Genomic DNA, 15100 nt, shown 5'->3' with positions numbered 1-15100 from the left:
ACATTTCTCTAAACCTCCCGGGAGACTCATCGAACTTTCCGTGGCTATTCTACTCTCCTGCTGTAAAACAGCTAGACTCTATAGTGCCTGTTCCTCTCCTTGTAGCAGCGTTGGCTACCACGCAGGTCACCGCTCCAACTACATGGCTCATTGCCCTTTCCACTAATAAAAACACTGCCTTCTGAAATTTACATTTTATTCATCACGCACCCTTGGGCTTCGCAGAGAAAAAGACTGTGAAATTCATGCAGATTCAGGCTGATTTTATAATAATACCACAGCACACTAAAAGCTTAGCTAAGGCAACGCAGACTATTTCACTTATGATCTCTAATGACTTGAGTGCATTGATTTTCAGCGTCTCTAGCCTGGCGCAGTTTGAACTAAGGTATCAGAGAATAATTTAGTGTTCCACTCAATTTCCTCAAAACATTCCTATTATTACTACTTAAAAGATTTCCAAATGAAGCAGATCCAAAGACTGAGGGTCTGAAGCCTGCTGTCATCTCAGAGCGAGTGCCTCAAAGGCAGAATTCTGGCACCAAGCGCGAGATGGGTTGCTGCTGTGGCCGGGAAGCCACATGGAACTTTGTACAGCCAAACATCCAGCGGATGGCTTGGCGTAGGTGAATCTCTGTGTGAGCCATTAAATACATTTTCTTCACTGGCTCTGCATGTGTACCTGGTGAGATTATCAAGTCAATACTGTATTAGCACCTTTTAATCAAACAGCAAAAGAGAAGGCAACACCCGCCCATTTAACCCCAAGGCACAACAACATCCAATCATGAAAATAAGTCAATGCATTTTTTTTTTGCATCAGGCTGTAATTTTTAATACAGAAAAACTCTCAGTCCAGGGGAAGTTCATCTCATTCACCTCCCTCTTAAGTTGTCCTCATTGAAGCCTGACGTCTAGCTCGCTAAGAACATCAAGCTGTTTCATACAGTTTTCTGACGTTACAGCAGCTGGTGATGCCGTTTCAACGTGCTGCCTGTACCCATACTGACTGTGGCTTTTGTCATCAATAAAGGCAATTTGGTGGCCTTCTCCAAGGCATCTAGATGACATGTGGAATACAGTGTAAGACATGTGACATACCTCTGCTGGGTCCCATACTGAAATATACTCAGCTCTGAAATTAGAGAGTCTTAAATTTACCATCTGTTTCAAAGTCATCTCTCTTCAAAAACATTGTGATCAGTACTGGCATTGCTGACAGAGGAAATAACACTAAAAGATTTCTCCTTTTCATTTCTTATCTTGAGACGACAGTAGAGCATGCCATCTGATGGAGCCGTATTTGAAACCATGCAGAGCCTGGACTAACTCTGCTTTTAATAGTCAAGAAGGTTGTTTCATTCACTTCATTGGCTCTTAATACCCGGGAGCATGTGCCAAACTGACAGTTTCCAAATGGAGGTTAAGAATGCATAGAAAACACGTAAAATGTCAACAAAAATCAATAAGGTACAGTTTACCTTCAGAACAAGCAGAACTTGGGTGAGTAACTGACTTCGTGAGAAAGACCTAACAATGAACAAGGGCTCAAAAGAAAAGTCTGAGCAACAGGACGATGAAACTCTCTCTCGAGAAACTGGAACTGTTGCCCTTTCCTCTATGAAAACTGCAATTAAAAGCTTGACTGATGCTTCTAATTATACAATCCTCATCCCATACAAAAAAAAAAAAAAAAAAAGACCTGACAAACCCGATGACTTCTTTAACCTTTTTATTCTATCAGGGTGCGGTTAGGGACACCTTGTCTCCTGGGGGCTTGGTCAGGTTCCATGCTGTGTGTGGTGTTCAGTTACTTGAGAGAGAAAATGACTATGTCACTCAGAAAGTGGGAACACGGGCTACACAAGACTCCCTCTCTCCGTCACTCCAGGGGAAGCTAACTTCAGAACCCAGTGTTTCACGGATGGCTAGCTTGCTAACCTGTGTCATGTCTTTAAAACAGAAGGTCAAGGTACTCCTACGGCTAGATTTTCACTTTCTTTTCAAAACCACTGAAAACACGGGCTTTGGGGTGAGGCTGCCTATCTGTGACTTTCTGCTAACACAGGTCACACGGGCTCCTCCCATCACCGTGGGCTGCTGGCTCCTTCCACAAGCTCACCCGCGGCTTTTCCCCCGGTGAGAAATTGCTTTGGTCAATTACCCCCTTCTTTTTCTGAAAACGAGCTTCTGGGGACAGTGGAGTCTACTGGGTCTGGAAAACTGCTCTGATCTTGCAGGGTCAGCCCTTGACTGTTCTAGACTGTTCCACATGGGGTGCCAGCAGTCAGTTCTCTGGCTACTGATCAAAATGCAGAAGAACTTAGACTGCAGGAGTAAAAAAAACAAATCAAAACTGGTACCAAAATAGTGAAGCTACTTTTTTCTTTTTTGGGGGGGGGTGGGGGGTGGGGGAGGCTGGTAAGAGATCCCACATAGTACCATCTTAAAGCCTCCAAATGCCTAATGGAAAAACTAAAAGGCAAAAATTCCACCTGTAGATGTGTCCAACCTGTAATTTAGCTGTCCATTATTTATCATCTCCACTTTCAGAATGTCAGAGATTGCTAATAGAAATGAAAGGAGTTGAATTCCTCTTATTTCGACGAGGTTACCTTCTTGCTGCTAAAATGGACACGTGATTGACTGGGAAAGGTTTCTCCAAGTAATTTCCTCCTACAGACGGGATCTAAGGAGAGCAGATGGGCCTGTCACACAGCAGATTCTGGAACACATCTATTCCTCCTGTCATCTTGACTGAAAGGCTATCTTAACTCAGGTGTTCTAGCTTTTCTCTAGGCTGCAAGAGAATTTTGAGAGATCTAGGTGAATTCTTGCTCTGCACCAAGGAAAAAAAAAGGAATAAAGCAAACAAAGAAGTACCGGCACTTTCAAAAGCACATACAATGCCAGGGCCTCTTGATTTCCTGCCCTCCTTTGAAAGAGGAGCAGCAGCTGCTTTATTTCAACCGAGGGAAACCTAATTTAAAAGAATTTGTGTGGCGTGAGGAGGTTTCAGCCTATGGAAAACTTATCTACAAATTCCTTTTCAGCCAAAGCAAGATTTAATGTGGCCGATTTTCCTCACTGTATTTTTTGAGCAATGGCAGGATTTAAACATATGCTATCAGGATGGTACTGGAGCATCAAAATTAATACCCTAATGGACAATCCCCAATGTGGGGTTAGTTTATTCAAAATTGGCAGGGAGCGATCATTTGCTTTTGGCACCCGAGGTTGAGTGCAGACGAGGACTTTATAGTTGGCCAAATCTCATTCCTGAGATGAGACTGGAAGATTGTACCCAGAGCAAGACAACAAGATGCAGTTAATACCCCAGGGGGCATCTGATAAAGGTTTCCACATATCTGAATGTTTGGGTACCACATGGGCAAGACTAAAATGTCGTGATCAGAACTGAAGTCCTCTCTGTGTACATGTTTTAAGTGTCAAAAGTCCTATCCCAATATCCCGATCAGATAAAACAAAAACAAATGAGGATTTAATAGCTAAATCCACTCTGTGCTCAGCAATGTCCCTGAGAGTATTGCCAATTCATTTGACAAGGGTTTTGGCAGGAGGCTGTTGGAACACCATAAATGCAGCTGGAATATTCTTAAACAAGCAGAAAGTTACCTTAAATGGCAGTGAAGATTTGACTACGGTTTATGGGAAAGAAAGATGAAATCAACCCCTTCACTGTCTCTGAGTTACAGATATTCAATTGCCATGGCATTGCAAACCTGGCACATTGGACCCAAATAGTCCATTCTGACTATGGGATTGTGGGTAAGTGAGAGTATGTGTATTTGAGGAAATCAACATGCTATAAGGTGACACTGGCCAATAAACACATTGGCTTAGAAGCCTCAAGCTTTGATTCTGAGAGCAAACATCTCATTTCACTTGCCACGTGTGGGCCTGGCAGGTGGACCTGTTGTGCAGACGGTTCTGAGCATCAGGAGGGGCTGAAGTATCTCAAACCAGATTTTCCAAATTAAGGGGAAAAAAAAATGGCAGAATGGGTTGCTGCCTGCAAAGGGGAAAAACGCATGTTTAGATGTGGGTGTACAGCGGAAAGTGAGGCAGAGTCCTGGTACCCGTCGGGTGGTTGTGACAGGCTTGGCAGACACTGTCCTTACAGAGGCATGACAGTTTCCTGGGGCGGGGGGTGGGGGGAGGGCAGTCTGTCTTAAAACATGGTTCAGTTCTGGGTGCTGGTGAGTAACTCTGGGACTTCTAAAATTGTCTTTCTTGCCAAAGTGTAGATCGTGATTTTTTTATTTTAAAAGACAGTGATTCTAATGGAAAGTATAGCAGGGCTTCAGGGATACAAAAACGTGGGTCCTGGCAGCCCACTATTCCGACGTGGGGCGGGGGCACTGGTCAACAAGCCCGGAGGAACCTCAGTCTAACATCTGGATTCAAACTACTGACGGTGCAGAGAAGGAAGGACATTAGACACCTGCTGGGGAGCCAAGGCTATTAAGTCTCCGCTCTCACTCTTACAGCTGAACTGAGCAAAAGAAAAAAAAGAAAAACAAATGTGAACAGCCCAACAGCTCATCTCCCTCATCATAATCAATCAAATGGATTGATTTAAAACCTTTTCTGTTGACTACTTTGTACCCCGGTTTAGCACTAGAAGATACTTCCCGGAGCAGCCAAGCTTTCATTTCACTTCATTTTTATTTATTTTGTAAACAGCTGAGCCAGCAGTAGGCGATGAGACCAGAAATGCTGAGCACCCCTTGATCTCCAGTGCCGCTAATGGGAGACACTTGTTAATATTTGATTGCAAAAATGCAATTCTTTAATGAAAGCAAAAGAGGAGCATGAAAGAGAATTGTTCTGTCAACAAATACACTGATTCGGGAACAGTCCCCAGTCCCCAGGAGTCCCTGGGTCCTGCTAATTGAAAAATGTACCACTGTCTGTCTTTATATTTCAGAACAAATGGCTCTAAATGAATATTTTCTTTTCTTTTCTTTTCTTTTTTTGCCACAGGGAATTCTCATCAGTTGGTCAGAAATTACTTTTCTGTTAAAAAGAAAGGGGGCAGGGAGGAAGGAGGACTCTCAACCAGCATTTGCCTAAAATACTGATGAAGTGCTCACATAACTGATTGCAGAAGTAGGCTGTTCTGGTGTCAAGTGCTGCTTCATCGAGCAAACGGCAGCTCGAACTGACCAAGTTCTCCAGTCAAGTAGTGTCCCGCTCTTTCCTATGAAAGTGTTGGCTCTTTTAAAACCTCACCTGCAGAGGTAACTAACGTCCACTCAAAGACCTCTAGACACCAGTGCTCCTGTTGGCACCAGTGCTCTTGATCACTGTCCCCACTGGACAGATGGACAGTCAGCTTGTAAACTGGGAGAGGGAGGGCAGGATGTCCAGTCTTCCCACTTCACAGTCAAGGCCTCCACCACGAAACCCTACGGATGGTCTGCTTATACAAAAAGCCTCCCACGGCAGGAGCTGATCATGTCCTTTGAGGAGCAGGGCAGATACTTTGCTGCCATTTTCAATTGGGGAAACTGAGGGACAAGATAGGAAAATGAATGGACCATGCCCGTGTTTCATGTCAGGAGAATTTCTAGGACTGGGCCCTGTGGCCATCCACCTCCCAGGCACCGTAAATCTCCCTGTTAGTACTTAAGGGCCTGCCTGTCCATTCTTTCTCCATGCTGTATGCCTTGGTGAATGCAAAAATGCAATGATAACACGGAAGTCAGAGAAAAATAATCGGAGGGAATAGCGGTTCTTATTACTAAATTGGCAGCAGAAAAGGGATCACAGAAACGTTGCTGTGTCTTTCCTGCATATGTAAGTTTTCACTCAGCCATGCTGCTCTGTCTGGCGGTGTTTGCGCTCCTGGTTTGTCTGCCTATGTGGGCATCTACCATCATGGCTGCCCAGGATCAGAGGATCAGAGTGGGGAGAAGCTGAGCTTGCCACGTGGGAATCTGCCAGGATGGCACAGAGGGAACCAGGGTGGAAATCCTGGGATCCTTCTGCCTGTGAGGTTGTGCGGGGGCCAGAAGTGGTACAGGGCCCTGGCACAAGGAAATATGTTAGGTGGTACAGCTCAAGGCACAGATGGCAAGTGACAGATCAGCCTCCCCCCCTGCTTGGGGACCCCACTCGACATCATGCCTTATTCAGCTTTTAGACTCACATCTTCCAGGTAGTGTTAGGTAACACAAGTTTCAGAACTCTTAGAGAATGTAAATTGTCATTTCCATGTCTCCCCCCTCCCCCGTTTTTTTAAAGCACCTTCAGAAGAAAACATAGGGACCACAAGCTAGGAGTTATTCCTCCAGACCACCTCCGTGCTGGGGCTCTGGAGGTGGGGGCAGGTGGAAAACTTTTGTTCCCTGTGCCTTCAATTCTGACAGCATGAAGCTTTCTGTCTGAACATCAAAGGAACAAATCTTCCTCCTCCCAGGGCGCTGAGTTAGGTAAAACTAGGGAGATGAGTCCCTTGGCCTTGATTACTGGTCTTAACCTCTTCTTTCCAGACGTGGTCTGGGGTGGCAGTGCACACCCAGAACCAGAGACTGGGAGAGGAGAGACGGTTCTCATTAGCCCCATGGAATGTGCACTGAAAACTACATGAATTGAATGAAACCTTCTCTGTGTTGCAAAAACACAGATTTCTTACAAGAATGGACAAATAAATGCGCTTTATGGGTGCATCTGGGCCTCCCCGGGCTGACTCAGGACACTAGTCTGATGACTGGGAACAGGGTGACAACCTTTATGAGCGGTTCTAAGAAGGAGGTGTGTGTCACTGTCAAAGCGGGAGGTAAATGTGGAAAGAGAACAGTTATCTCCAACTCCGCCGTCGCTGCGTGGGAAACACTGGTTTTCATCCAGGCTCGGGCCCTGGCTTTTGCCTCTATTGTGGTGACAAAGAAGAACCTACAATCTTCTCCTGGACAAAGTCATTTCTCTGTCACTTAATGGACTCCCTGCGCTTGGGACTCCAGGAGTTTTGCTCTTTGAAATACAACCCTAACACCGAGTCCACATCTGCTCTGTGCTACATGAGGATGGTTTATTTCTCTGTCTAGAGGCCCACACCCTCAGCGTTTCTCTCAGGCACAGGCAGAAAGCCAGAGGACTAAGATGCAAAAAGCAGATCTTCTCTCTCAACCCCAGCTCCCCCACCCCCCTGCCAAATCTCCCTCAATTTCAGCCAGAAAAGGGACGTGTGGTGACAGGGCAGCCTGTGGGCTTCCTCCGTCTGACAGTGCTAACCTGAGCTAGGATGTCGGCCCTAAGGTCTCCTCGACTGGAGAAATAAAAGGTGATCATTTCAGCTGTGGTGAAAAGTTCAGGTCGGGTAACTTCGTCCCGGGGGACGCATCTCAGGGTGACCTCTGGCTGCATGCGGTGGCTACGTCTACCCTGACTGGGACACAGAGCTCCAATTTGCACGTGAGGGAGGAGACTTTCCAGGCAGCACACTCACCTCGACTGAGCCCGTCGGGTCCCCGGAGGATCCGGCACTCTTCGATCTGGCCGAACGGAGAGAACATCACCCGGATGTCATTCTCGTTACATTTCTTCGAAACCATTCCTATGAACAGTTTTCTGTCTTCCACGGCTAGGAGACAGAGAGAATGGATGAGAAAGGCCATCTCATCTTCTTCCCTGTAATCAACACTTCGTCACCACATCTGACCAGGTCCCAAGGCTAACTCCTTAGATACCCAGGCTGCCTTCCTCAGCGCCACACGCATCTCGCCCCTGCTCCCCAACCCAGCCCTTCCTCGACATCTCATCTCTGATTTCAATGCTGGGAGCTTGCTCTTACTAATAAAACGACTTCATAGGACATGAAACACTGTTTTTAAGTCCTCCTCTCCCATTTGGAAACAAACAGAAATGTGTTTACTAGAATGTCAAAGCTCTGAGTAATTGCTAAGCGCTACTGTTCCCTAGAGATATTTTGGGATACAAATTTTAGTTTGCCTTTCTTTCCTTCTTTTTTTGGGTATATCTTCTTTTAACTTGAGTGAAAGGGAAAGAAAACGTTCAAGAGAGGAGAAGCAACAGAAACAGACACAGTTTAGTGGGAGAGCAGTAAATAAAACTTTTAAATAAAGTATTCAGCGGAAGAAAACATTCTCCTTCCCTGGTTTCAAAAGCTTCATTCCCACTGATGCGGGTGAGAAGAAGACAGGTGAGAGAAGCTACTTTTTCCAGAGAGGAGGTAAGTGACCTTCTGTCGGCAGCACTGGCTCCGCAGTCCCAGCCAGGGCAGCCTGCGCGGTCTCCACGTTACAACTAAGAATGAAGGCAATTCTAGTGAAGTGAGTGGGGCCAAGGCTACTTGAGAATCATGGCAGGTGGCCCCAATCTCAGGGAGAAACCATGACTGAAAAAAGGAACAAGGAAGGAGCAGTACGATTCTACCCACTTAGAGGCAGGAATCTTGATGAACAGAAATGCATCTTGGGTGTCACGGCAAATTCTAACCGTGGAAGCTGACAGCGGGTAAAGAATAGGGAAGGGTTACTTCTGATGGCTTGAGATTCTCCCCCAAACCGACAAGCTTGTGCTCAGGACGACTGGCCAACAGTCAGCCTCACAGAGAGGGGCTTGATGCACAAGGAGGGTCCCAGGTGGTCCAGGGCAACTGCCTGTCTTGAGCTTCATCAAGGAAGTGCGGGCAGTGGGTGTCACTCGCTCTGATTCCTGGGAGGAGGCAAGGACGCCACTTGCTTCATATAGATGAAGATTTCTATATTTAAGAAATCCTTCTTTCTCCTGTGAGAGTAAGTGAACTACTGGAAACTGATGAAAGCACCGTAACTCGAAGGTGGTGTTGGCACAACAAGGGTCCAGTTGTTAGAAGCATCACATGCCCCAGAAGATGTCCTTTCTTTCCAATGGGAGCCTTGGGTCTCCCTCATGATGCCAGACTCCTTAACACTCCAGGGCCCCGAGAGGATGTGGCATTGCCTTGAACCAGGAGGGGACTGGATGGGACTGGATGGGACTGATGGAAATGGGGCAGAGGAGGGAGGGAAAGTGTCCAGCTGTAGTTCTCGTCCCCCATCCTGACCCTATCCTTACCTCATCTCTGGGACTCCCACCTCAAGGAAACTACAGCCGGTATCTTTTTTTTTTTTTTAAAGAGATTGGTGGTATTATTATTATTATTATTATTATTATTATTATTATTATTATTATTATTACTATTTTAAAAGTCTTTTTGGCGGGGAGACAGGCAATTAGGTTTATTTATTTAATGGAAGTACTGGGGATTGAACCCAGGACCTCATGCATGCTAAGCATGCACTCTACCACCGAGCTACACCGTCTCCCCACCAGCTGGTATCTTGATAAAAGGTAAAAAAAAAAAATTCCTGTTGTATTTTCCTTCTGTCCTAAAGAATCAGGTTTCAGTTCCTTTAAACAAAAGCAAATGATAAAGTCCCAGGTGGCCCTTGGTTTCCCCAGTAAATCTTCAATTACAGTATTTAGCAAAAAATGTTCAGGCTTTGAGTTTCGGGGGAGGCTACGGTAAGTTAGATGTGCAGCTCCTGAGTGAGGTCAAAAAGGACTGTTTCCTAAGATGAGTATGAGCAAAAGGAAGCCACTTAGGAAGAGAGTGAGACTTCGTGGGCACCACGGAGGGGTAACTCAGACAGGCAGGGAGATGGGAGGTAACTCTCACTGTTGTCGGTAACAGGAACGATGTGAAAAATGAAGAGCTTAGGGCTGGTGCAGACTTTCTCCTTGTGTGCGTGGGTACGTGTGTGCATGTACAAAGGGCCCTGGATGTTTGCAATCTTTTGCAGCCCTAGTAGCTCTGTGGTTTTAACAGTTGGGTCTTGTTTGTTTTAAGGGCAAAATGGGAATAAGTACAAATACCCAGCTTTCCTCTCCCTGGAGCTCTCCTGCTCTTCCGGTGAAAATTTATTCATAAAATTCATTCCTCGGATTCCCATTCTCAGGATGGCTAAACAGCTTTGTCTACATTTTAAATAAACATAATTATCTTGAATTCATTTAACTTTTCCATCAATGTTGGATGAATTTCCTGGTGGGTCTTTCCTAAGAATTCACAGGCAGTAAGCATTTCACTCTTTTTTCTTTTTTTTTTTTTCAGTCACAAGAATGCCAACTGCTTAAACAAACCTACCATGGTCACAGTTCTCTGCTAAATGCTTTAGAGGAACTGAAAAAAAAAAAAAAAGAATGAAAAGATAAGGCCCTTGCCCTCTAAGGAAAGTCTATTTTCCTTTAGAAGAACCAATGAATGAGTGAGGGGAAGTACTTTTAGGTACCCGGTGTGGCACAGGTGGGGTTAATGTCAGTAGCAGAACTGAAAGTTCTTTCATACCAGCGACCACCGCCTGCTCCCCTTCCTAGGTATAAATGAGAAGGGGTTAATCTTAAATGTACATGGGGACTTTTTAAAGTTCAGGAACTGGAAACTTGATTTTTTAAAAAAAACTCTTAATTTTAAGTCAGTACTAACACCCTGGTGTACAATCTGTCAAAGTCACACCTGGATTCGGGGCGGCCTGAATTCATTAACAGCTTTTCAGTGTGTTAGTGCTAACATATGGCATTTAATTACTTCCTCCAAATCCACGAGTCTCTCTGCTTTGAATTTCAAAATCATTTCTTCATCTTGCAGGACATCAGAAAGCGACTGCCCGGGAACGCCCCGTGGTTTCTCCCTGCACAAGCCATCGCCCTCCCCGACAGTGTCAGTTATCCTGACTCTTCTGACGCTCGGCTGACACGGGCTTCAGAGCCCTGGAGGAGAGTGAGGTTTAAATGGCCTTTCTGGATTCGAGGGTCTAAGGACCCCTGACAAGCTGCGAGGTTGGAGGTTAAAGCAGGGTGGACCTTACACTCTTGTCGACAGAGTGAAAACTAATCCTTGAAGCCAGGAGCAGACCTAACAGTGAACGCTGGCTCTGGCCACCCTCCACCACCGAGAACCCAAGTGCAGAACCCAAGGTGGCCCCTATGCTTTTCTTACCACCCACTGCTACACCAACTTCAGATCCTTTACTTCCCATCCTGCACAGCCGGGTGCTTTCCCGGCCTATTGATAGAGGATTGAAAGCTGGAAAACGGTGCCCCCCATGGTCTAGAGAAGGAAACAGAGGGACTGTGTGCACGAGTGCCCCTGAAATGGTCCACACCTCCTCAGACGCCCTTCCTCTGAGTAACATCAACCCTACTTGGTACGGTAGAGAAATAACCAACGAAGGGGTATGTTGTTGAAATTTGGGTCTGTATTCAATGTATTCTTCAAGTCCCTGATTATTTTATTGCCAACCCAGAGTAGGATTTTTCTTTTTTTGGATACCTGGCACAGCCGAAGCACAAGAACAGGAAGTTAAGAGGCGGTGAGTTTGCATCAGTGAGCCAGAGGCTGCGGCTGAACCTAGAGCCAACGGGACGGGCAGGTTCTAGGAAGCCACGGAGATTTTGGAAGCCCATTCGGTACAACATAAAAATGACGGGCAGATAAAAGGGCATTTCTGGGCTTGCTGCAGGGTTCAGAATCCCCAGATGGACAAAAGCTTCCGAGAGCGACTGCTTTTCTGGAATTCATTTGTCCATCACTAATTAATCTGCGATGAGCAGCCCTTTCTTGCTCAGCAAATATGAAGTTTGAGACATCTGAACGCACTGATAATGAAGACAGGGGCTGTCTAACTGTGATGAGCCCTTTGTCTTATCCATAAATGTCAGCAAACTGCCCCCCGCCAAAAGTGCAATTAGAGCTCATTACGCGTCTTTCACAACTACTGGCGCTATTTAGAGCATCTGAGCCCAAGAAATCGCTGCTTGCTCTGAGCTGCGGAAGCTATGCTTACCTGTCAAAAATACCATGTGGAATCAGAACTGGCTCGCAGCTCTTATCCCTGGCTTTGTGAAATGACACATTTCTCCTGATTCCTCAAATCAAGTCCAAGGAGAACCCTGTGGTCTGCTCATGGCTATGTGAGGTGGGGTTCCACCCAAGGCTTCATAAAGGAGAGCTCTTTAAAAGCAGCTTTTGGTCTATTACATTATTTGATTTTTTTCCCCCACTGGAAATTCAGAAAATGAAGGTCAACCTCTACAGCCAAGGGTCAGCTGGCCCAGCAGGAAGGTCTGGGGGTCTTTCCTTCCTATGTCCAGATCTGTGCTATGGCCTCTGCTTTGAGGATGCACCAAAATGCCTGCTTCCAGGAGCTGGAGTTACGCCGCCAACTCTGCAAAGTGAGTATTCGCTGCGTGCCAGGTATCAAGCTAAGTTGTGCAGGTGTTCCCTGCACACTCTTTGGTGACTTCATAAGGTGGGCGTTACAGGAAGAGCTCAGACTACACAACCCTAGCCCCGCTGACAGGTGGAGACACGGAGGCTGGGCAAGGTGAATAAGGGACTTGCCAAGGTCACAGCCAGTAAGTGCAGGGTTCGGGGTCAAGTCTGGGTGCCTCCAAATAGTTTTTATCTGCTACCCAGACACGCTTCGTGAAAAATGGCATTTTGAGGTATTTGCCCTTCTTAGTAAAATAGCATCTCACCCTGCTTGGCTTTTGAGACTGTGCAAAACTGCATGGGACCATGGCAGTTTTGTCCTGTTGCTGTGGTTCTAGGTCCAGAGTCAACACTGGACAGCAAAGGCAGCTGGCCATTGGGAGCCCCCCCACCCCCGGCAGCTCTCCCAGGGACAGTCAGGGCTCCTGCCCACGCAGCAGAAAATGCCAAAGACATCCTTTCTTGGTTCAACTACTTGGGTATTTGAAGTCAGACATTTTCATCTTGGTTCTCTAATTTGTCACATTTATAACTACAGCCTAAGCTTCAGACCAACTCCCTTCCACAGACCTTCATCCACGGCCCGCATCCTGAAATGGAGAATCCGGGGCCAAGGCACAGGGAGCATCTATCTCCTGGCGGCCGGATGCGCTAAGGTGACCTTCACTGATGGAATTCACCCCACAAAGTCTAAACTCGTCCCTCCTCTCTCCCCGGAGGAACAGAACAGACTGTAAGTGTGCACTTCTGGAGCAGATGGGCAGGGGATACGGCCTTCCACCCGGGCAGACGCACTCGCTCAGACCCCGACAGGCCAGGGAGAACTCTGGGTGGTGACGCTAACCAGCATTCTGTAGAAGTGCTCGATCCTTCACAGAGCACTGCTACCTTGTGTGGGTCTGAAAAAGAAAGCAAGCTACCCTGTGAGAAGCAGATACTACTTTACGACTGAGGAGACTGAAGTTCAGTCTTTCAGTGACTATCAGACACTGAAACCAGCAGTCAAGCTGAGCTCTGGGAGGTACGGGACAGCCTCTTTTGTGTCCTTTTCTTCTTTTAATTTGTGTTTTTTTTTGGGGGGGGGAGGGTGGAGGGAGGTAACTAGGCTCATTTATTTATTTAATGGAGGCACTGGGGATTGAGCCCAGGACCGCATGCCTGCTAAGTATGTGCTCTACCACTGAGCTATTACAGTCCCTTTAAAAAAAATTTTTTTTTTTTTTTGCGGTGGGGAGGTAATCAGATCGGTTGATTCATTGGTCTATCTATCTATGTATCTACGGAGGTGCTGGGGATTGAACCCAGGACCTCGCGCACACTAAGCACACACTCTACTACTGAGCGGTGCCCTCCCCCCCTTCTTTTTTTCAACTCACTGCTGTGACCTCAGCTCCAGCAACACGCCTGGCACACAGTAAGTAATCGATGAGTAACTGTCAATAAAGGAAAGAAGGGACTGGACCAAGATCCCACAACAAGCAGTGGTGGACCTGAGCCCCAGCGACCCTAACTGCCACGTCTGTATAACGTACTGCGGGAAAATGGGAATGAGATGCTCAGAGAAGCGTGGGGCCGGCAAGGAGGTGGCGGGTAAAGCACCAGCGTCGACCCCCCCCGACCCCCCACCACAGGACCACTCAGGCACTGGCAGCACCACCGTACGACATGGAATTTCCCTCAAAACCTTCTAGTCTGTGGAGCCAGGAAATGGGCCGCACTACAATGAGCAAAAAGTGTCTTGCGGAGGGAGGTCGAGCCCTGTCATGATTTACATCTGCAGACACGCAGATCCCTAAATGCGTGGCTTCTGCCCTGACTACTAATTAATGAGGTGCACAGTGGCCTGTGGGAAAGAAACCAGGCTGACGGCGTCAGTCCTGTGGGACAGGGGAGCGCTGAGGTTTCGGAAGGTTCCTTTAGCATACATTTCAGTAGATCTGAAGAACAAAACAGGGACAGAAGGTTTGTATAAGTGGAAGCAAAAACTTCAGAAGAGAGAAATGTGACTGTCAACCCTCTGGTGTCTTGGAGAGGCAGTTCTCCATTATTTCACCAACCCTGTCGAATGCACACTTTTTTGCACTGAGCGTATGTTTATTTAATCAGAGGCTGAATTCTGAATGAATCTGGATGCAAATGCATTGGCACGACTTCGAGAAAAGTGCGAGGAGACAGTCTAAAGCCAAAGGAGAGCAGAGAACAGACAGCCTAATGCTCAGTGGGCGATGCCCTTCGCTCACCCTCTCTGCCCGGTATAAGGTCACCCCTCACCACCGGGTGCCCGGGCTGCTCTGTGGGAGGAGTGGACAGGAGCCACAGGCCCAGGGCCACCACACAGATCAACTCCCACATAAAACCATCTCCTGTAGCATCTTCACAGATCTTTACAGAAGAGATGCAGGAGGCAGGAGTGAAGTCTGCGGTACTCCGGAGGTACCAGTCATGCCGGAAGCTGCCTGGAGCACTTCCCTCTGCCTCCTCTAGAGAAGCAGCACCTGGGGCCAGTTCCTCCCACCCCACCTGACTTCTTCACTTAAAAAAACCCCATATATTAAAGGAGATCGTTGGTTACCACCTACCGTTTGATTTTTCACTATCTGCAGGTTTCATCTGAATGGGATGATGCATCTAAAAACACAAAAGTGAGAAAGTAAAGGCAGATTGAACAACTGTTTCACAGTCTCAGAAACCCCAGACTACTCAACTCCACTGCTGACACTGTTAGAAGGACCCCTCCCAGTGAGAATGAGCTCCATTAAAATGCAAACATGTGTCTGATGGGCAGGAACCTCACGATGCACTTAAGTCACGGGGCAC

The 15100-nt window shown here is 46.9% G+C and overlaps 1 protein-coding gene across 12 annotated transcripts in view; it reads right to left on the bottom strand.

Annotated features, from left to right (window-relative positions):
• Positions 1-15100, bottom strand: part of CELF2 (CUGBP Elav-like family member 2) — a 466579-nt gene that overhangs the window by 58049 nt on the left and 393430 nt on the right. For all 12 annotated transcript variants that reach the window (XM_072955424.1, XM_072955425.1, XM_072955423.1 and 9 more), the window contains 2 exons: positions 14863-14911; positions 7475-7609 (listed from right to left, as the gene is read on the bottom strand). In XM_072955424.1, coding sequence (XP_072811525.1) covers positions 7475-7609; positions 14863-14911 — 184 coding nt within the window. The remainder of the gene's footprint in view (positions 1-7474; positions 7610-14862; positions 14912-15100) is intronic.

Source organism: Vicugna pacos, chromosome 35 (genome assembly GCF_048564905.1).
Source record: "Vicugna pacos chromosome 35, VicPac4, whole genome shotgun sequence".
In the NCBI taxonomy this organism is placed as follows: Eukaryota; Metazoa; Chordata; class Mammalia; order Artiodactyla; family Camelidae; genus Vicugna; species Vicugna pacos.
Note: the sequence above shows the minus strand (reverse complement) of the source record. Positions and strands in the feature narration are given on the sequence as shown.